Source organism: Lytechinus pictus, chromosome 4 (genome assembly GCF_037042905.1).
Source record: "Lytechinus pictus isolate F3 Inbred chromosome 4, Lp3.0, whole genome shotgun sequence".
NCBI classification, from domain to species: domain Eukaryota; kingdom Metazoa; phylum Echinodermata; class Echinoidea; order Temnopleuroida; family Toxopneustidae; genus Lytechinus; species Lytechinus pictus.
In genome coordinates, this window is record NC_087248.1 from 21,307,078 (window position 1) to 21,330,028 (window position 22,951).

The 22,951-nt window shown below is 37.1% G+C and overlaps 1 protein-coding gene across 3 annotated transcripts; it reads right to left on the reverse strand.

Annotated features, from left to right (window-relative positions):
• Window positions 1-185: 185 nt before the first annotated feature.
• LOC129258830 (1-acyl-sn-glycerol-3-phosphate acyltransferase delta-like) lies at window positions 186-22,951 on the reverse strand. Of its 3 annotated transcripts, none has more exons than XM_054897067.2 (9): window positions 22,776-22,951; window positions 19,079-19,280; window positions 15,027-15,196; window positions 10,165-10,326; window positions 9,312-9,465; window positions 8,701-8,803; window positions 6,886-6,964; window positions 5,515-5,728; window positions 186-2,714 (listed from the first exon to the last, which is right to left on the reverse strand). In XM_054897067.2, exons 2-9 carry the CDS (start codon window positions 19,254-19,256, stop codon window positions 2,542-2,544), a joined length of 1,233 nt encoding a protein of 410 aa, XP_054753042.1. In that variant the 5' UTR covers window positions 19,257-19,280; window positions 22,776-22,951; the 3' UTR covers window positions 186-2,541. The 3 variants fall into 3 exon arrangements, with proteins under 3 accessions (XP_054753042.1, XP_063954698.1, XP_063954699.1); XM_064098628.1 differs by lacking the exon at window positions 22,776-22,951 and adding an exon at window positions 22,331-22,671; XM_064098629.1 differs by lacking the exon at window positions 22,776-22,951 and adding an exon at window positions 20,403-20,455.

Here is a 22,951-nt window from a genome sequence, read left to right on the forward strand (position 1 = left end):
TTAATTAATAGCAATGAGATTGTTCGCAGAATTTGATCTCATAATTTAGATTGAACATGGGTAACCCCCATGCCAATCTTTGTTACGATCGCACGATCGATGGCCGAGATCATAAGGCATCGAAATAGCCGAGTCTATTTAGGGTTAAGCGATCAGTCCTCTGGATGCTTTCTTAGCAATCGGGTAAAAAATCACTACCACCACCACTAGAAAACAAAAGAACTAAAATTCAACAAAATCACTTAATTACACATCCACAAGGTTACCAACAACTCTCCGAAAGAAAGGTAACAAGCCCACATAATGCACAGCAGTCTTAGCACAGTGATATATCTACCATTAGCACACTCCGACATTGTTATCTACATCTATTTTTGGGGTATTTTTTCTGTTTTCATTTGTTTCATTGCCTACTTCCCACACACATCTTAAAAGGCAAAATTATAACAATTAATTGTACGCTTCAAATAAATCACAAAATATAAGGACACTTGTGAAAACATGATTACCATCATGACAGACAATATGATGCAAATAAATGAAAGTGGATCACTGATGAGTATTTACTGTTGAAAAAGACCTTTAAAGATTGGCAAACGTAAAAGTGAACAAAAAAAAATGGAAAAGTAATTGGCTTGGATACATACGGTGTATGGATGGCTGCGTGATTGAGGTTAATAATGCCATGCTATGGGGACCGAGTATAAAACAATGTTTAGTGGTGAAAGCAAAAGGAACATTGACAAAAACGCTCATCTTGTGTTGTCCGATTTCCAACAAAAAACTTCATGCAAAAGATGATCTCAAATTCCATTCATGTTTCTTGGTGGCTTTTCTGTAAAATTATTCAGATGGTGTGGATAACTACTAAAACTTTCTCGACAGCGCTATTTCCAACTGCTGTTCCCACAAAGATGTGCATAGAACTTTTCTATAGCCTATCCCATAAATCATTGTTCTTTAGTGTTCTAACCTAGGTCCACCAGAGTTAGCGTACCCAAGTGACAAGACAGTGACTTGGATAGAGTCACTCTGATAATAAAAACAAATAAGACGATTGATTGAATTCATTAAGGTGGGTTAGTACCAACATTCTTAGGTAAAATTTAATACTTGAGCTAATAATAATTCATTGCACAAAAGTGGCTAAAATTCACTCATGGGATAATTTGCACAACCGTGATCATAATTCACAAATTTTATCACTAGGGTGGCAAATTTATTCCATGACCTGGGCCCCGTCTTACAAAGAGTTACGATTGATCCAATCAATCATAACTCTATGGAAATCCAACCATCCCATAATTTTTTTCTACATAAAATTTTCAAATGTCCTTTGAAAACAAAAGGCGAACACACCACATTGTCAGGAAAAAAAAAATGAATTTATGTAATTTACTTCATATCTAGAAAACATTTTGAACAAACATGCATTTTAGATGTTGACGTTGCTGGCCGTCCATAGTTGTGATTGATCTTTGTAAGACGGGCCCCAGAAATAATGTCAAATGAAGAGGGATACATCCAACAAATGTCTTTGTATGCATACACTGACCAATAAAAAAATCTTGAATCAACATCCAGCATCACACCATGTATGTCGAGCTTTGGTTAGGTTAAAGGGGCATGAAAGAAAAATCAAAGAATAAGATCAAAGCAAGTTTGATGAGGAAAATCAGACAAATAATGAGAAAGTCAAGAAAGTTAATATTGCAATGACTAATGCTAAGGAGATCCTGCCATTAGCAATGCGAAAAATATTTGTAATGTCACATGTGAACAACTTTCCCATTGATGGACTATAAAATACCAAGAAAATGTATATTTTTGCTCTTCTTGGGGCAATACAAACTCTTTGTCCATGATGTATTTTTTGAAAATCTGTATTACATGTCCTCCTATAGAAAGAATACATGATCTACTGAAAGATGTGATAAAAGAGGCAGTTTAAGTGAATATACAGAAAAGTAATGGGAAAGTTGTTCATATACATGTATACGTGACATCACACATCTTTGTCGCATTGCCAATGGAAGGATCTACATTACAATCATGATCTAAACTTCTAATGCTCATAACTTTCTTATTATTTATTCAATTTTTCTCAAACTTCCGTTTATCTGTTTCTTTTATTTTTCTGTTTTCGCACAAGCTATCCTGTTTCAAGGGTTTCATTTTCCTGTGGGTGATATGAAGCCATTCTCATTCTGTCTTACATAGCTGTTCATATTGAATCTTAAATATTTAAGAAGAAAATTGAGATGATTTCATGAATTCCTGACTGGACAGACACTGAGAATATAAAAACAAGAACATGGCTAAGATCTTTAAATTAAAAAGTTAGTTCTATAAATAAGTATATATGCCCAGTGCAAATTTATTATAATAAAGTGCTCTCATTCAGTACCATTTAAATACAAATCAGAAAATGCACAGTCCAGATGTGGCTTTGAATATAATTTGCATAAACTATAATTTCATCAGATAAAGCCGAGATGTGTAAATCTACTTTTATTTGCACAAAAACAGTATAGTACTTAATCAGGAATCTTTCTTATCTCCATTAGACAATGGTATCTGGTCGCCATTTGCTGTGACCCCTGACCCTGTGTCGTTGACCTCTGACCTTTTGCTCTTTGTTTCCTTACTGCTCCCGTATGTTGATCCTTTTGTCACATCAGACACTCTCATCATGGACTTGGAAAATCTGAATACTGTAATGACACGGAACAAGGCAATAGACTCTGTAACATTTGACCTTGTCTGGCCATAAGCAAATCAACCCTAATAGATGAAATTTGGAAAACAGTGATTCTGGCTTAGGTTCAAACTGAAGACCAGGGGTGGTATTCTGAAAACTGTCATAACTTTTCTTGTAACTCAGCAAGATAACAGCTCACTAAAAATTCTCTTAAGTCGGTATTCTGAAAATTGTTTTATCTCTGTAAGGACGTCCCCTATTTTATCTCTGACACGCCTAATATTTTTTATCATCAACCAATCATTAAACTTTTTATGTTCTGGTCAACCAATAGAAGCGTCCATTCTAAAAAATAACTTAGTGCATTGTTGACATGTGGCTTTTCTCAGAGTCATATTTTCGCTGAAAAGATTCATCATCTCGAATACCAATTTTCAATTGCTGAAAAGTTATGTAAAACAATAGCCCCCTACCTCTTGTATTTTGCAAGGAAGTTATAAACAGAATGCAAAGATAAGAGAATTATCAGAATACGTTTTATCTCGATATGTTATCTTGTGCACAGAGATATATGCGCCGTGTTCAACTTTACACATCATTCTATCTCTGACGTCATAAGTGCTTAGCCAAAAAGCCCCTGAACCGCCCGAGACCGCCCTTCCTGTTACACACTGAACCGCCCTTACGTTTTATTTGCGCTATAGTATCTCTTGTATATGATTTACCGTGGTAATATTGCGTGTGCATACTGTATAGGTTGGCTGCTATATAGATCTGCATAGAAAAGTGTATGCTCCTATTGAGTACAATAGAGAACAAGATGAATGCCTCTGGCCGTCTCACCTGCATCACGCGATTCAATATAGCAGCAGTGCTGATTTTGAAAACTACTATAACTCGCACAAGATGTTCAGTGATACTTGGTTACTCTTATTTCTACGTTTTATGAACTAGACCCATACACTTATAGAGATATGATGGTAATTCAACAAATACCCCCAACGTGGCCAAAGTTCATTGACCTTACATGACCTTTGACCTTGATCATGTGACCTGAAACTCGTACAGGATGTTCAGTGATACTTGATTACTCTTATGTCCAAGTTTCAAGAGAAAGATCCATCAACTTTCCAAGTTATGATGGTAATTCAACAGATACCCCCATTAAGCCAAAGTTCATTGACCTTTGACCTTGGTCATGTGACCTAAAATGCGCAAAGGATGTTCAGTGATACTTGATTACTCTTATGTCCAAGTTTTATGAACTAGACCAACACACTTTCAAAGTTATGGCGGTAATTCAACAAATACCCCAATTTGACCAAAGTTCATTGACCCTAAATGACCTTTGACCTTGATCATGTGACCTGAAACTTGCACAGGATGTTCAGTAATACTTGATTACTATTATGTCCAAGTTTCATGAATCAGATCCATAAACTTTTAAAGTTATGATGGTAAATCTACAGATACCCCCAATTCGGCCAAAGTTCATTGACCCTAAATGACCATTGACCTTGGTCATGTGACGTGAAACTCATGCAGGATGTTCAGTGATACTTGATTAACCTTATGTATAAGTTTCATGAACTAGGTCCATATATTTTCTAAGTTATGATGACATTTCAAAAACTTAACCTTAGGTTAAGATTTTGATGTTGATTCCCCCAACATGGTCTAAGTTCATTGACCCTAAATGACCATTGACCTTGGTCATGTGACGTGAAACTCATGCAGGATGTTCAGTAATACTTGATTAACCTTATGGCCAAGTTTCATGAACTAGGTCCATATACATATTAAGTTATGCTGTCATTTCAAAAACTTAACCTCAGGTTAAGATTTGGTGTTGACGCCGCCGCCGCCGCCGCCGTCGCCGCCGCCGCCGCCGTCGCCGTCGCCGTCGCCGCCGCCGTCGGAAAAGCGGCGCCTATAGTCTCACTCTGCTATGCAGGTGAGACAAAAACCGATTGCCACGCATCAGTGTGTAGCAAGTTCCAGACTGTTGCGCAGTCGATCTCAGCAAAGATGGCTGTGCCCATGTCTCGGAAAACCACTTACTCCGCCGAAGAAGCTCGGGCGTTGCTATACGTTCATCAAAACGTTGGATATCACACAGAGTGACATTCAGATGTGAGTTGGAATTAATTTTTGACATATTTTATATCAGATTTGGCGAAAACTTTAGTATTCTGTCAGTGATACTTTACATTTTTTTGAAGGCGTGGGACTGGGGCGGCTGAAACCTGAACTTTTGCTTTTTTTCTTCTCGCTCTGCAAACAATTGTCAAAGGTCAATATTCGTACATCTGATTGAACTTTGCCATGTACCATTCTATTCAACAGGTCCTATGCTACAAAATAAATATAACTTGTAATGAACAAAAGTAAATTGATAAAAAACTGTTTCAATTTGTTTGGAACAATGCCTACGAATTACCAGTTTTATTGTTTCCTCTAGTGAGAGATTTCCATTATGCATATAATCTGTAGGTGCTATAGGGTTAGTGAAAGTTACAAGAAATGATAAAAAAAAATTTCAGAATACAGATTTAATTGTAACTCTAAAGATACAAGAACATTTCTCTTAAGACAATTTTCAGAATACGGCCCCTGCCCTAGGCCCCATAACACAAAGGTCGGCGATTAATCGCCAAATGAAGTGACCTATCAAGAACATCATTACATGCGCATTTTGCTCAGTAGACTGACTAGGAACCAATCAGAATTGCTCTTTCAAATTAGCGATTAATCGCCAACCTTTGTGTGACGGAGCCTTGGAACTGATTTAAAGAACTCTGTGTTATACTCACCAGCGTAACAGCCTCCACAGATCGTGACAATCATCACAGTTGATCCAGAGAAGAGCATGGCAAAGGAATAGTAGATGATGGGTACGCCTACAAACAGCATCCACAGTGACATCACTACCAGAGGCAGGAGGGTGGGTGGAGGGACGCACCCTGGCCTAGTAACATCGTAACCCTCAAAAGTGTTGTTCCGCAGGAAGTAGTCGTAGGCTTCGTCCTGCGAAAGAAAAAATGGAATGGTAAGAATAGTTCTGAGCCCCGTCTTACAAAGAGTTACGATTGATCCTATCAATAGTAACTCTATGGAAATCCACAGTGTCATAATTTTTTTCTATGAGAAATTTGCAAAATGTCCTTCGTAAACAAAGGAGAACACACCAAATTGTCAAGAAATCAATGGATATACATTCATATCTAGAATTTTTTTGAACAAACATGCATTTTATATGTTGACTTTGCTGGCTTTCCATAGTTGTGATTGATTGGATCAATCGCAATGCTTTGTAAGAGGGGCCCCAGGCTTCCTATTGAATGGTCCCTTCAGCATAAATTGATGGGCATTTCATAAGCCTTTTCATATACCTTAAAAACTTTAACCCTAATGGTTAGGGGGAGGATAGGCGGGAGTGGCACTAATGCCCACCAGACCAATCAGACACAGGTGTTTCTCTGCCAATCAAAATCAAGGAGTCAGATCTGTCAGATTGATCCGACCAATCTCAAGTGTATGGAAACCCATCAATGTCATCATTTTTTCTTCAGAAAATTTGCTCAAAGTCCTTTGAAAACAAAGAGAAGCATAATGATTTCCCAAGAAAACAGTGAATGAATGAATATATGTCATTTCTAGAAAATATTTTGAATAAACATGTGTTTTAGATGTTGACATTGTTGGCGTTCCATAATTGCGATTGATCCGATCAATTGCAACTCTTTGTAAGACGGGCCCCTGATAACTGAAATGCCCTCCTGGGTTCTGCAACACAAAACTAGACAATTATTTTAGAACATTTTTTCACACGATTGATTGCATCGACTACAATGTGCAATCAATCGTGAAAATCAAGAGTACGATTAATCGCTACCCTTTGCATTACAGGACCCATGTCAGATCATAAGGATTAAATTGAAGCCAGACAGGGATTAGCAGATTTTTTTTTTCAGAGGCTAATTTTGTGCTCAACAGCCCAAAGTTCTTATATTTATTAAAGTTTACATTGGTCCCCATATGAAATTCTGGGGCTCTTTTTATTTTTCGGGGGCTCTTTAGGGCATTTCGGGGAAAAATTAGTCATGAGCCCCCATTGACTTTTTTTCCGTGGGGATTATAACAGAATGAGCTCAGACTAAGTGGCATTTTACCATGGACCTTACCTTTTGTTTGTAAATATCATGACAATACTGTGCTGTAGCTTCTTCTGAGTCTGTTGGAACTTCATCCAATGGTAGATCTCTAAAGAAGAGAACAGTTTTATTGAACCATTAAAGTAAAAGAATGTAGTTGCAGCAACAAATTATTTCATGCACTAAACCCACTCCACCCCACACTACCTCTACACTCCTCCCCCAACTCAGTTTAATATAGCTATTATCAATTCACTGTTGTCACTTTATCACTTTACTTTGTGTCTTTTGTTTGTTTGCTTGACTGCACTAGTGTTATTGCTCTCTTTACGCTGTACTTTAATTCAACATTAAAGGTAAATGACAGTAGTTGCAACAAACAATTATTTCATGACAAAGTCTTCTAAATCAACGTTAATTGCCACCTTATTATCAACGATCTAAATCTGGTACATAAACATAAGCTTACCCTTGTGAATTCATGAAATCTTAGCTGACAACACTTATGATCACTAACACAGAGAAGCATATGTGGGACAGTGTATTATTATTGCTTTGAAAAATACCTGATATTTGATGGAATTCTGTGTTTATTTTGCTCATTTCCAAGCAATTTTCCTCAAGAGCCATTTATTGTCACATAGTTTGTACATTCACATAAAAACACTCAGTTGGTCATTTTACTGGATTCTATTGGAGCTAATTTAGAGATCATTACCACAACTTGTATGTAATCCTATAATCCCATCATCCACACACACAAACTATATGGAGTATTGACTTATAATGCAGTCGAAGTGTATGCCTCTACCAATGCCAGACCAAGAATATATCACACACCTCAGTGGGTACTATTCCCACTTCCATAGTGTAGTTTTTTTTCCACTGAGGATTAAAATCACGCTATCCGGTCTATTCTTTATGAGACATGGTGATATTCAAGAGAACTTGAGAGGTAATAGCCGAATCATGAAACAAACTTGTTGTGAAAAGGCAGTTCTTGGGTGCATTTCATGAAAGATCTTGTCGACAGTCTATTTCATCCAACAGTTACCACAGCAACAGTTGGTCCCTTGTGCCTCTCGGCCTCAGAAAAATGACCTTCTACTGCTTATGCGCAGAATGCAATTACAAACTGGTATATTCATTTTGCATCACGTCTGCATCCATGATGACGGTCAATGATCAAATTACACAATGATAATTGCAGTACTCAATGGAAGATGAAGAAAAAGATAGCATGACCTAATGTTCCTATGAAAAAAATCCATATAACCACCCCCCCCCCCCCCCCTGTGAAGACATGCGGATCATATGACAGGTTGCCCAGCCGGGCCATCACAAGCTGTCCAGCCTGATCACAGGGGGGGGGGGGGGGGAGCGAGCTCTGCATTGCGAAATCACACATATTACGCATATAGAAAGGGTGTAACTATGGTCGTGCTCTGAAGTTACCCAGTATTTGATCCTGATGTATGATAGCGCTGAAGCTGAAATTTTTAAACAAAGAATTCAAAGGGTAGAAATACGTGAAAATTGCATCATTTCTATTTTCTATGACTCCAAAATCTAGGATCTAAAACGGAAATCTGCATTAACAAGGAAAACAGTCAAGTCCGCATCATGCAAAAAGTTTGCAGGCAAAGACCCTGATTAAAACGTCATCAATAAGTGGGTCTTCACCTAAGACTAGCACAAATAAAATTGGCTGTTATAAAGAACGAGAGGAAGCTTTGATGGTCAAGGCATTGGCAGGGACCTCAGACTGCATATTCAGACCACTTAATACGAGTAAAGGGTTTGCCAAGTCGCCCAAGTGAACTAGAAATTCTGAGTAAGTCTTACCTGACATAGAAATGAAAGTCAAACTTTTTTCCACAGACAAGATCATAGATGGAGGGTTGTTTATTATCTTGGTAAGCTATTGTAACATCAAATATCACAGGAACTGTAAACCAAAGATATAAAGAGTACAATGTTGAATTTAGGGCTGAATCATACAAATTTTTTTTGACCGGTTACTGCTGGTGAGTTCTTGGCGAAGACTGGTAGACCAGTGAAATAAAGAAAAATGCATATGAAATGCAGCGTCAAAAGAGACAGCGAATATCAACCACTTAAAGACCTTTATTTCTTTTTTTTAATCTAGATCTCTGTATATCAAAACTTGCACATGATACTCTATTTCAAACATGGAAATAAGAATACCTAGCAGGATTTCTCAATTTTCTTGCTTGAATCTTTCACCCCTACCCGAACATATTATACTTCCATTGCAAAGGTAGCCAATTTTTGCGATTGGCCACTTTGAAATGTTATAATTTTCTTATTTCACATCCACTATTGTCTGATTTATTTTCTTCTTTTTATACAAATCAACTTTTGGCTGAGGTGAACTTGTCCTAAAAGGACCCCATTGTGATTTATACCATGTTAAAGGATGTCTCCCTACTGACCTTTGCCCTTGAAGGCCTCTATACACAGGTTGAAACCTTTTGTCCTTGGAACAAGATGGTGTTTCAGACCTGGTAGTCCATTCTCCCGAGCAAACGCTTGACTCTTCTCATATTTCTCTTTGGTATAACGCGTGCCTTCGCAAAATATCAGCGTCTGCATTGAATGAAAATTACCAAAGCAACAGCACAAATATCAGCAATAGTAATAATAATAATAATAATACATAACATTTATATAGATAATAAACATGATTACTATTTTTTGAAGATGTGTAATTATTTTGGTTCTTCCCTGAGGAATACAATTTCAATTTAAAATTCAAAGTTTACTGGTATCCAGGCATTCAATTAAAAAAAATCAATAACTAAACATAACATCATAATAACAGGGCCAAAACAAACCAAAGAATTCATATTTTTGAAAATGCATCAAGAAAATAGACAATAATGATACAAGATTACCATTACACCTATTGCCGAAATATGGCATAACATATAAATAACTATTTCAAAAAACAAAAGGAGTACATTGTCAGTAGAGATACAGATACGCGCATAAGCCATCAGGTTAAAAATGTTTTTTGAAATACAACCAAAACCAAATAATTGTATACTTTTCTGCTGCCACAACAACATAATGATAGAAATTCAAAGCAGTTTATAACTGAATAAGAAATTCCCCTATTGTGGTCCTAAGGCAATTTTCAACTACCTTGCCCTTCTGAAGACCTGTCGTGAAGGCTACAACACTATATCTATTAAGTTGAAGTTGCAAAAAAGGAATGAAGATCAACCCTTTTTTACGGGTAGCCTTCAAGTATCATACATGTACGGATAGAGAATGGTATCTTACCACAGTTGGAAAGTCATAAGTTGTAACGTTCTCAAGTTGTTTCATGAGACTGGTCTTGTCTTTGGCGTAGTCCCTGTTGACGAAGAGCTGTTCGGTCAACCAGAATGACCATCCATAAAAGGGAACGTATTTGATCTCCTGCTTCATCAGACACTTGGCACCCTGTGAAAAAAAAGGATTAAAGCACTATCAAATTAAGGACACTACATAAACATAGAGGATTTATGCAGGGCTTGACATTGTCAGTGGCCAGGGGCAACCAAAAATGAGAGTCGGGCAACAAAAATTCTGTAAAAGCCAACACTTGGTGGCCCAGTTGGGCTACCAAAGTTATTATAAATTCTGTTGTTTTCTATTGTTTTAGGGCCACTAAATTTGCTTTACAGGCCACCTAAAATATGAAATTTATGATTTTGGTGGACCCGATCGGGCCACCAAGAAAAAAAGTTAGTGTGGAGCCTTCAATTGTGTTATGGATGAGTGGATAAGTGTAAGGACTATGAACTAAGAGGTCCGGGGTTCGAATCCCACCGCAGTACTCTCGTACTTTTGCAGGTGTTTATCTACAGTTTACACTTTCCAATCAGGTGTAGTAAATGGGTACCTGGTATAAAGAAATTTCTTGAAAGCTTGAGCCCCAATCAGGATAGCCGTACTAAGGCCAGCCTGGTAATAATTACGATAACATGTTAAGCAGGGGCAAGTGGGAGAACTGAAGTGGGTACCCTGGGTGAAATATGACATTATTATGACATCTATTATTATTATCATAACTGCGCTGGGGCTTGTGACAAGCACCTGTAATCCAAGCAACATAGGGGAAGCTGCAAATTGATGTAAAGGTTTGAGCCCTGGACATGTCTTTTGGATGTTGACATCCAAGGTCGGTGACACGACATATCCTCCTACAACATATTTGCTCCAGTCTTAATATATCAGGGGGCAATTCCATAGGTTGGTGGACATGAGCTCAATGTGTCTTTGTACATATAGCCCATCTGAACCGTAACGTGAGTAACCACTTTATCTGCACCCCTTGTAAAAACCATACATGTGTTCTTTATTTTTTTAATTATATACAAATTTGTCTCCCTAATATACTTCTTTGAAATGGATATAATCAACTTTCATAAAAGCCTTGCATGAGGACACTTTTCACTTATGTCCACTTTTCATTTTATGCATGTCCAAATCATGTTACATGAGTAACCGACACTTTTCAAAGATTTGCCAGGAGCATAATGAAATTTCCGAAGTTTTGTTTTTATACAAAGGATAGTCAGACTGCGTACTATGTTGTGATAAAGAGATGTTAAGTTCCTATCAATAATAATGGAGTTACAGCTCCAAGTATGAGTCAAGGTGTCTCCAAATGTAACGTGAGTAACCGTGGAATAGCCCCAGAAGGCATAGAGCTAGTATTAGGAAAGTGATAGAGTTTTTGATTCATAACAATCTAAAGATAAAGGAGTAAGTTTTATTTACTTTTGGAGGTTTGGTTACATATTTTGCTTAAAGTACAGATATTCCATCGGAGCAATTGTCGCCGGAGCAAATGTCATGGAACCCCAAGGTTGGTCCCAGGCATAAATAGTCATATCTGGGTCCCGTCTTACTGAAGTTGTGATTGATCCGATCAACCACAACTATGGTTGGCGAGCAACGTTAACATCTAAAATGCAAATGTGTTCAAAATATTTTCTAGATATGATGTATAATCACACTTTCACTGTTCTCTTGAAGATTCAGTGTGATTATCTTTGAAGAGATTGTGCGAATTTCCTGTTATGGTATGGATGGATTTTCATACAGTTGAGATTAATTGGATCAATCGTAACTCTTTGTACGACAGGGCCCTGATGGATACACATCTGTAAATATTCAATTACATACGGTACATGTTCAACACTTCATCCAATGGGATAACAAGAGGCGTATTCTTTTCATATTTGTGATCGATCTAATCAATCACAACTCTTTGTAAGACAGGGTCCAGGAGTCATATGCCTACTCTCTTGCTTCATCAGACTTTTACCACCCTGTCAACAAGAAAAAAGGGGGTCTAATTAAAACTAAAACTACATCGTATAATCTCAGTCAGGCACATTTTTTTTTTTTTTGGGGGGGGGGGAGGTTCTAATCTTTCATATTGATGTATTGGCATAGAGAGAGTGTACAAATATATTTCAGTGTGGAACACTCATACATGTAACTGTGTGTGTAAAGCCTGTCTTTTTGCCACTAAAGATTGTCCCCATTTGAAAGAAAACTGTAATACAGAACCCGCCGATGAAGGCCACTTGTCTGCAGCTGCTTCTTTTTCCCTTTTGAGTGGCCTTAATAGACAGGGATGTCTGTATCAGAACATGATTTGATAAAGAAAATTAAAGGCATACATACACAATGGTATACAAAGATCACAGGTATACTATCAACATTTATCAACCATGACTCATGCCTTGGTCAACATTGGGGGATTAATGGAAGATAATGCACAGTCTACCCTTGGTCACTTCTGAGAAGATTGTAGCTGACGTTAGCAGCGAGTCTAGCCACAATACCATTTAAGGGGAACAATAGTCAAGACTCTCAAATCTAATGTGTCTTATTCGACTAGATCTGCGCCTAGCTGACATACAGAACTACATGTATTGAATTCATAGAGCATCCTTGTGTGTGCCTTGTGATGGAACTTAATGTTTAAAAAGTAGAAATACAGTCAAACCTGTCTCCCAATTGAAGAAAAAATATGTGTTACAGACTCCACCTATCAGGGCAGAGTGTTCACAGTGGCCACTGTTTCTGTTTCCCTTGGATAGCCTTATATTGTAACCCTAAGAAGACTGGGGGGGGGGGGGGTTGGCTGATTCAGCCCCCCCCCCCCTCGACATTTTTTTGCGGTAAATCTGCTGCGCAAAATTTGTTGACAGCGTCGCTCAATGAATTTTCACTTTCAAGTCTCACGCAACTTTTGAGACCAAAATTGTGACCCCGGGTGCGCAGTTCCCATATTACGCAAATTTCGTAAGTGCATGCAGGCCCAAAATTGCTCAAAAACATGAATTCATTTGTGTACAAATCCAATGTAAATAGTATTTCTAGCCAAAATTCATAAATGTATCATTATTTTTCCTTTGACTGATTAAATTCCATTAATTTTATCTTGTTTATGGTCAAAATAAAGTCCCCAACAATTTCCATTGAAAAAAACAATAAAAACAAAAAGTTGGGAAGCAAATAAATACATAAGAAATTAAAAAAATACATAAGAATTAAGGAATGCGATGTTGTAATTTTTTAAAAGTACAAAGATATACAAAAGTATAAAGAGTCTGTGTACCAAAAATTAGCATTTTAGGGGCATTATTTATTCAATTAGTCAAGAGCAAACTTTTCATTTTACGCATAAATTAGCAAAATTAATTAACAATGAGATTTTTCACAGAATTTAACCTTATACCTTGGTCACATTTGCTCTATGGCGGCCGTACGGTGAGTTGAAAACAGCCGTTCAGTCATTTTTATTCAAACCACCTATATGTAGCTGGTACAAAAAAATGTTAAAACGGCTGTTTTCGACTTGCTGTATGGCTGCCGTAGAGCAAATGTGACCGAGGTATTATAGTTTTGTAGATTATGCCATGGGTAACATGCGTGCCAATTATCATCGCGATCGCGCAATCGACAGCCGAGATCATAAGTCTTCTAAGGTGTCAAAATAGCCCATTCTCTTTAGGGTTAATAGACAGGTTAATACTAAGGTAAATTTAACAGTGATAAAAATAAAAAAATGAGCAAACAGGTCTCTCTTGATATTATATTTGCCTGCCAATTTCCTGAAACAATGACTCGAATACACCAAAGGATGACCTTTAAAGTAAAGGTCAAATCTGGCAAGCACTATCAGCAAAGGATAACCTTTGCAGTAAATCAAATCTGGCAAGCACTATCAGTACCTTTGACATTCACTGACTCTCAATATCACAAGAAACACACAGGATCCGTAAACAAAAATTATTTTTGTTTATTTTTCATAGTGAAATAGAGAGTAGATGAACACCAAATGGTACTATTTCTAAATTTTCCCTTCCCTTTGTCAATGCTCGAATTTGCTTTTTTTCTCAATTGGTTGGAGTCTGGGGTATCCAAACACATTGTGAATGCAATCTCATTGTCATTGAATGGACAAATGAATTAAGTCTGATCAATTCGACCCTCTACTAGTTAAATAATAGCCCAATTGGAAGAAATTTTTCAGAACAGTTAAGCAGCACATACATGTGTTAATTGTTTCCTTCTGTGTACGTAGGACACATTAACAACAATGGGCATATGTGCGCATTGTGTGCAAAGAATCCGTATATACATGTAGCTTAGTATAATGAAGTAGCATAACAGGTAGATACAGATTGAAGTAAATTTATACAGAACTTCATGAGCATGTACCTTGTGTCAACAAATTATGACACAATCAACATGGGGGAAATTACGAGGGTTCTAGGCACCTTGTCAATGGTCAAATACATGTCTTTCCAGTAGGAATCCTGCAAGCCCTTTTTCATTATAATAATAAAAATAATATAGGATTTGTATAGCGCACGTATCCACCTTGCTAGGTGCTCAAGGCGCTCCTATATTGCCCCGGCTAAGCTAGTCTACCGATTCTGGTGCACACAGCTCTTTGAGGAATTACTTCCTGCCGGTACCTATTTACCTCACCTTTTCATTACCAAGCATCACATTTCATATTGGATTTTACATGTAAAAGCAAGATAGTCATTAAGCCACAATGAAAAGACGCATAGCACCTTCTGCAGGATAGGCGACACAGACTTTTGACAAATTGTCTTTTGGGGACTTACTCTCAGCATCTTGAACCTTTCGGCTATTTGCCAGATGACCAACCAGTCCACGTCCTCCTTGTGATTGACCACCAGAAGAGAGTGGTGTGTACTGACCGTCTCCATGAGTCCCGGTCTCCCATAAAAATGGACTCTACTCCCTGACCAGTAGTCCGTCAACCATACACATTCTGAAAGAGAAATAATATATATTAATAGCAATAATCAATTTTTAAAAAGTGCAAAGTACAGTTAAGTCTCTTAGCACTGTAAAAAGTTAGAATGAGAAAGAGAGAGAAGAGCGTGATTGGTTCATCACGGACGGACATTTGATAGATTTTGAAAAATTTGAAGGCTTGTAACAAATTAGGAATAAGATGAACAAGGTTCCTTTGTGTTTTATAGTGAAGGGTAGGACTAAGTATGCTGAATGATGAAAAAAGTTTGTTGCCATGGTTACCTACAAACATAGGTATCCACTAAATGTGCCATATCACGCACGGACATGATAGAAATGTGGGTTTTCAGAATTTTTGTACATTTTTATTGTTTCTATCTAAATAGCTTAACATTGACCAATAATTGTTAATGCAACTTATACTCAGGTATGTTAGCTTCTATGTTCAGCATATTGAATTCTTAACCAATATGAAACTTCTGAGAAAATTGCAAACATTTTCCATCACGGACGGACATCACGGACGGACACAATTAAAATACATTGAAAGTACCTTGTAAAAAGTTCTTATTACTTTTTTGGGGAACAAATGCTATTGTATTGATGATTTGTACATTTTTTAATATGATTAAACAGTATTAGTTGCACAATCAAGTTGCTACAACTTCAATCAAATTGCTACAACTTGATTTCTATGCTAGACGCACAGTATAATCTACACATGATTGCTTTAAACATATTTCTTGTCAAAATCAAATGTAAAGAATGTCCTAATGCACATTGTCTTCTTTTCAAATTATAGAATACTGCTAGGTACCAAATCAACATCTAGTTGATCAATGATCATGTTGATACAAGTATTTTATGATATATCACGATGATACATGTTAATACATTTTTATGCATTAATTTTCAAAGAGCAAAGATGTTTTTTAGGTCCATTAACTAAATCTAAAAGATTCACAGGTTGCAGATACTTATGCTTGTTTTGTGGATCAAGTATAACCACAACACTTGTCAGAGGCTCTCTTCAAATTCATCTTTTGCCCATATTAAAGGGGAAACACTCCATAACATCAACAGCCCTCATGTATTTAGGCCCTGATCGAATCCAAAATTGAAATTGATAAATCATATACCAATCAAAAGCTTTAAACTTCTAACAATGCAGTGCAAGCTTTGTAAGTTTGTATGCATTTTCACAGTTTACCAGATAAGCAATTTGGTTAAAAATAGCTCCAAAATGGACTTTGAAAAAAGGTATTCTTGTACTTTTCACAAGCCTCAAGACCTTGATATCATGTTCTGTTAGAAGCAATAAATGAATCCATAGGTTTGTACATGGAAAATTTGATTTTTCTGCTTATCAGATTATGCATTCTACTTTCTTCTTTTACATCACTTTCTGCAAACTTGAATTGATGAAATCTACAGCTTTGGACTTGTTCTTGCAATATTTTATTTCCTGCTTTTTTGCCATACATGTCGCATTCCAACTCTATCTGCATTCCATTTATGTTTAACAATTTTACCTGATAACAATAATTCAGCCCCAATAACAGCCAAACAAAGATATCACAAAAAATTGTGAAGAGTTGTAGGTTTCCATCCATTTGAGTTCTGAATAATTCTCAGTGCCATTTTTCACTGCAAATTGAAACTAAAATAAATTCATAGTCGGCTCAGCAAAGTTTCTCATTTGCGTGTATGGATCTTTACACAGTATTAGCAGTATTTGCTTATATTGCTCACTTGTCCGTCCATGATGAAATTAATGTCCGTCCGTGATCATATTTGATTGATTTATGATATGCATAAAATGTATGGATTTTAGCTATGTTCAAATAAAATGATGTACAGTGTCTAGTGAGATACTTCTACACACTTTTATTTTGTTTCTATTCTGATAAAGAATAAAAAACTGAATCCATACATATTATCCATTCATAAACTCAATAAAAAATGATCACGGACGGACATTAATTTCATCACGGACGGAAATTTCAAAATGGAAATGTTAACATCTACCAGAAAAATTTACTTCCCATATTTTTTTCCTACTAATTTATGTTTGATGATAGATTAATGTTCAGAGTGCAAGAACATCCAAACAAAATTGGAGTAACTTTGAAAACAATAAAACTAGAGTGAATTGAATTTGAGTGAATTTACTTTGTCCGTCCGTGATGAAATTAATGTCCGTCCGTGATAATTTTTGATTGAGTTTATGATATGGATAAAATGTATGGATTTCAGCTATGTTCAAATAAAATGATGTACAGTGTTTAGTGAGATACCTCTACACCTTTTTATTTTTTATTTCTATTCTGATAAAGAATAACAAAACTTTTCATCTTTTTTTTTCATCACGGATGAAAATTTCAAAATGAAAATGGTAACACCTACCAAAAAAATTACTTCCCAATATTTTTTTTCTACTAATTTATGTTTGATAATAGATTACTGTTCAGAGTGCAAGAACATCCAAACCAAATAAGAGTAACTTTAAAAACAATAAAACTAGAGTGAATTTAATTTAAGTAAAAATGTCCGTCCGTGATGAGAGGTAACAGCACCCCTATGAATAAAATGGACTATTCCAGTACTTTCATAATCATCAATCTTCATGAAACTAAGTTCTTTGAAACCTGAGATATCAAAGATCATTTTAAAAGCAATCTTGATAGAAATACCTTGAAAAAACATTTTCACCTCCATGTTAACCCTTAACCGATCATACTCAGAAAGAAAATGAAAAAAAAAAACAATCATATTGAACCGACATACTTCATTATATAATTATAAATTTGAACTACATAAAATGCATCATTATTGGGCAAATTTGAATTTTTCTTTGCGAAAGGTTAACACTTTAACATAGACTTGAATAGAACAGGGGAAGAACATTCTGTAATATTATCAGGAAGTTTATTCTGAAGTTACTACGCAGCAGAAACATCTGTATTAAGTGCTCTAACTTAGGCCATGTTTATGCTTCCACTTTTCAGGCCAGAATCAGCGTTTCCAAACGTGATTAGTCCAAAACACGGTTGCGTCCATGCTTACTTTCATTTAAACGCTGTTTCAAAACGCCGATCGTAAACTCACAAAAAGGTGCGTTCGTAAACGTCGTTTGACCAGGATCAGGCTTTCTGGGGAAGTATAAACAGAACCACGATCGTAAACGTGTTTAAATGACGTCATTATTTTGGTACATGCTTCCGGTGAGATGAAAATCCGCGGGCAAATACAGTCGCATTGCTCCATTGTCGCATGTTACCTCCAGGGAATTACCTCTCATCTCCCTTGTTTTGCATGTGTAGTACTATTACTAGTATTACTCTTCCAATTTGTCATCACAATTAACTTTGAGGGATTTATACCAAAAAAAACCTTGGAACATGAGTTATAATGAGACATTGCCAGATGCCCCAGTAGCATAAACAAATAGATATTTTTATTATTTTGTATAGTTAATATTCTTTATTTTTTCTTACTATAATCCTCACCATGGTGGAAATTATATGGCTATATCAAGAAGCTCTATGCAATGACTAAAATATCGGAAATTGTTCGATGGATAACAGTCGACGTACCTTCCCCATAAAAACACTCAGAAAAAAAATCGAAAAAGGGCGCGCCTAATTTGACCTCGCTTGCCTGCTCAACAAAAATTACGATGCGAAGCCAGCTGGAGATCGTGATTTCGCCTCTGAAAAGTAAGCATAAACAGCACTCCCAGAACCACGTTTACGATCGGCGTTTTGAATCGACGTTTGAAAACGCTGATTCTGTCCTCGCAATGGAAGCATAAACACACCCTTAGAGCTACATGTACATAAATGTGGCATATTCCGTGAAAATAAGATACACCTGTACAAGGACATCAACTCACGCAGCCACATGAGATTAATGAGGTACCCGTTGATTCTCCGATACCAGCTCTTGCTGAAGGGCCATAGTACTAGGGTGAACAATTGCCCCGACGTAACAATGAGGGCGCTTATTATGTGGATACAGAAGAGCCAGATGTGAACAATGGGTGACTGCTTGACGAGCGACACGATGCCCATGTTGGCGGCAGGTTACCTCTGGAGCTGAATCAATGAAAAGAAATAAATACAAACACACCGGTTATGAATCACTAATTAAAGAACATCAAACATATTCTACTACATGCAGTACATGAACTACTAGTAGCAGTACTTACATGAACCTTCTACTCTACTCCCAGGGTACCATTTCATAAAGCTGTTTTTAAGTTAAGAGTGACTTTAAAAGTGACTGGTGATCCTTTCTTGTGGTATACGATTTTTACCTTTAAATGTAAATTGGTGATTATTTCGCGCGAAAGAAAGGTTCGCTAGTCATTCTTAAAGTCACTCTTAACTTATGAACAGCTTTATAAATACCCACCGGGTCCGTCTTACAAAGAGTTACAATGTAAGATTGATCCAATCCATCAGTGTCATAATTTTTTTCTACAGGAAATTTGCACAATGTCCTTTGTAAACAAACAGAAGCACACTGAAATTTCAAGAAAACAATGAATGCATGAATATACATCATAGCTAGAAAATATTTTGAATAAAAGTGCATAATAGATGTTGATGTTGCTCGCCGTCCATAGTTGCATGTGATCGGATCAATCGCAACTCTTCCTAAGACGGACCCGAGGTCACTCATAACCCTCATTGAAAATAGTTTTTCTGGGTCCTGTTTCATAGACTAGTTAAAGAAAAACAGTCTGTGTCCGATAATAAGTTTAGTTACTGTAGAGTACGCTTAATGTCTTTTTTTACACGACGTGTTGCCTTTCTTACCAAGAATTGAGTTTGTCACTGGTTTTTTAGAGTAAGTATTTGTCGCCCGAGGGTTCGGGTAGGTGTAGCGGTAGTGTCTAGTGAAGTGTAGTGGAGCCTACACGAACCATCACCTGAGGTAGTCTAACGACAACGTTAACAACTACTACTTAGTACTACTACAAAAAAACAAAACGAAACAGCGTTTCTACTAAAAAGCATTTCCTAACTTAATATATTCTTTATTAGCATTATTATCAGACATTGCTCAAAACTTACCTCAACATTTCCTAAAAATAAGGCTTAAAATAGGGTCTAGACTACTCCATAAAATGTGCCTGGCAATGCATGTAGGATAGTCTATACTGTGTGGGCTAGTTGCTAAAAATAGGCATTTTAAAGTCTTTATATGCTGACCTAGACTAACTTTGGAGTGTTTGAGCCTCTTTGAGGAGCCATGGAAACATGTCACATTGTCATTGATAGATTGCAACTTGGCTGCCAGAAAATGTGAAGATGTCACTACATTTATTTTTAAAGGACAAGTCCACCCCAACAAAAAGTTGATTTGAATAAAAAGAGAAAAATCCAACAAGCTCAACACTGAAAATTTCATCAAAATCGGACATAAAATAAGAAAGTTACGACATTTTAAAGTTTCACATAATTTCACAAAACAGTTATATGCACATCCTGGCTGGTATGCAAATGAGGAGACTATGACGTCATAGTTATGACATTTTAAAGTTTCGCTTATTTTTCACGAAACAGTGATATGCACAACTAGGTGAGTCAGTCGATGATGTCCATAACTCACTATTTCTTTTGTATTTTATTATATGAAATATTCTAATTTTCTCCTCAAGTGTGCAATGATTAGGCCTAATTCCTCCCTGTACATGTAGAATTAGCATTGTTTAATACTATATGGTTCAGTCAAGTTGGTCCTTATTGTCAAATCTATAAAAAAAAGAAATATTGTATAACTCAAACAATAAAAAACAAAAGAAATAGTGAGTGATGGACATCATCGACTGACTCACCTAGTTGTGCATATCACTGTTTTGTGAAAAATAAGCGAAACTTTAAAATGTCATAACTTTGTTATTTTACATCTGATTTTGATGAAATTTTCAGCACTATGCTAGTTTGATTTTTCTCTATTTATTCAAGTCAGCATTTTTCTGGGGTGGACTTGACCTTTAACTAAAAGTCTAAAGTTAGGTCTAACACTACATTGTTCACTCAAATTTAACAGAGAAAGAAAATTATTTTGAGGCCAACTCACCTAGTCCTACTCCTAGATCTAGACTTTCTAGTAGTTCATGATCTATTGACTTTAATTTTATGTTTTTTTTTTTTGGGGGGGGGGCACATGTCTAACGTTACTGCACAAGTGCCATTGACTAACGGTTTCACGGTTGGTATGTTGAAAAGCTCCAGCTGGAACATCACTCAACTTGGAGGAAATAGAGGTCGGCTAGAGAAGACCATCCTAGTCAAGCTGGAGACTTATCAATTTGTTTGTTTGGTGGTGTTGATTTTTTTACCTGATTGCTAAGAAAGCATGAATGCTTGTAAGCAAGCAACCAGAGGACCGACGGCTTAAGGTCCCCTCCGAAGGACCTGGTACTGAGGACTAATGCCTTACCAAAGGGCACTAGCGCACCAAGTGGGAATCGAACCCGGGTCACCGGAATACGAGTCCCCCGCTCTACCGACTGAGCTATCGCGCCTCAATGTTTGTGAGCTGTTTATAGAAATTAAGTCATACGGGAGGGTATTCCAATCCCTTGCCGTATTGGGGAAGAAGGATTTCTTCAAGTAATTAGTTCTTGAGAATGGGATTTCGAGGGTCAGGGGGTTGAATTTCCTTGTACATGCTGCGTTCGGAACTTCGGATCCCTTCTGTTGAAGCTCAGGTGCTCTAGAAGCGGTACTTAAACTTAAAGAGAAATTCCAGTAGTTGCAGTAAACACTGATTTCATGAGAAAGTCTGTAAAACCAGGCTTAATTGTCAGTATATCATCGAGGATCTAGATCTGGTACAGTTACATAAAATGAACTTTGTGAAATCTTGAAATCTACGCTGAAAAATGTTCAGACTGAACTTCCCCAACACAAATAAGCGCACGTGGGACTGTGTATAATTATTGCTTTGCCTTTGAGCGTCGGGCCCGACGCTCTACCCGAATCCTGTGCTTATTTGCTGATTTCTCAGCAATTACACAATTTCTTCCAGAATCCTTTGGCACATGCGTTTTATTTATACAAACAGACACTTTGGTGGTCATTTCATTGGATTCTGTACGAACTCATTTTGTCTTTTGTCTTGATATCGTTACCTAAAACTCATGAGACATGACTGAGATGATCCACAGCGTGCGCAGTCTGTCTGCGTCTGCATGGTCTGTGAATAAGTGAGATCGAAACGTCTAGACAGTTGTAAAACTAACTACTGTTTAACTCTAAAATTCTAAGGTCAGGAACATCGACAAAAATTTCGGTGTCGCCGCAGCCGCGGGATAGCCAAAGGCCAAGCAGCGCAGGGCCCTTCGAACCGGTGGTTACGTCATGCGCCGGAACGTCGGCGTGGAAATTCGGCCCGACATCATGCACATTCATATTTTTTTCTTCAGCCTGAAGTTCAGGCATATGCTGCTGAAACTTAAACTAAAATCTAAACAACCCAACCGAAACACATTATCCGAACCAAGCAGAATTCATATTCGAACTTAACAACAACAACAACAATCATAAACAGATGACAAATCTCGAGAATCTATTTACCTCGATAATAAATGGACCAGTTAGCATGGGAACACAAAAATCAACGCGTGGGCCAATGCGGCGCGCGCGGAGCTGGCGCGGATGTGAGATCGGATGGATCGGATCGATATAGCGATCGGCAAATTTCGGGATTTGGGAGATCGAGAGATGCAGTGGGCGTGGCCGAGTGGTCGAGT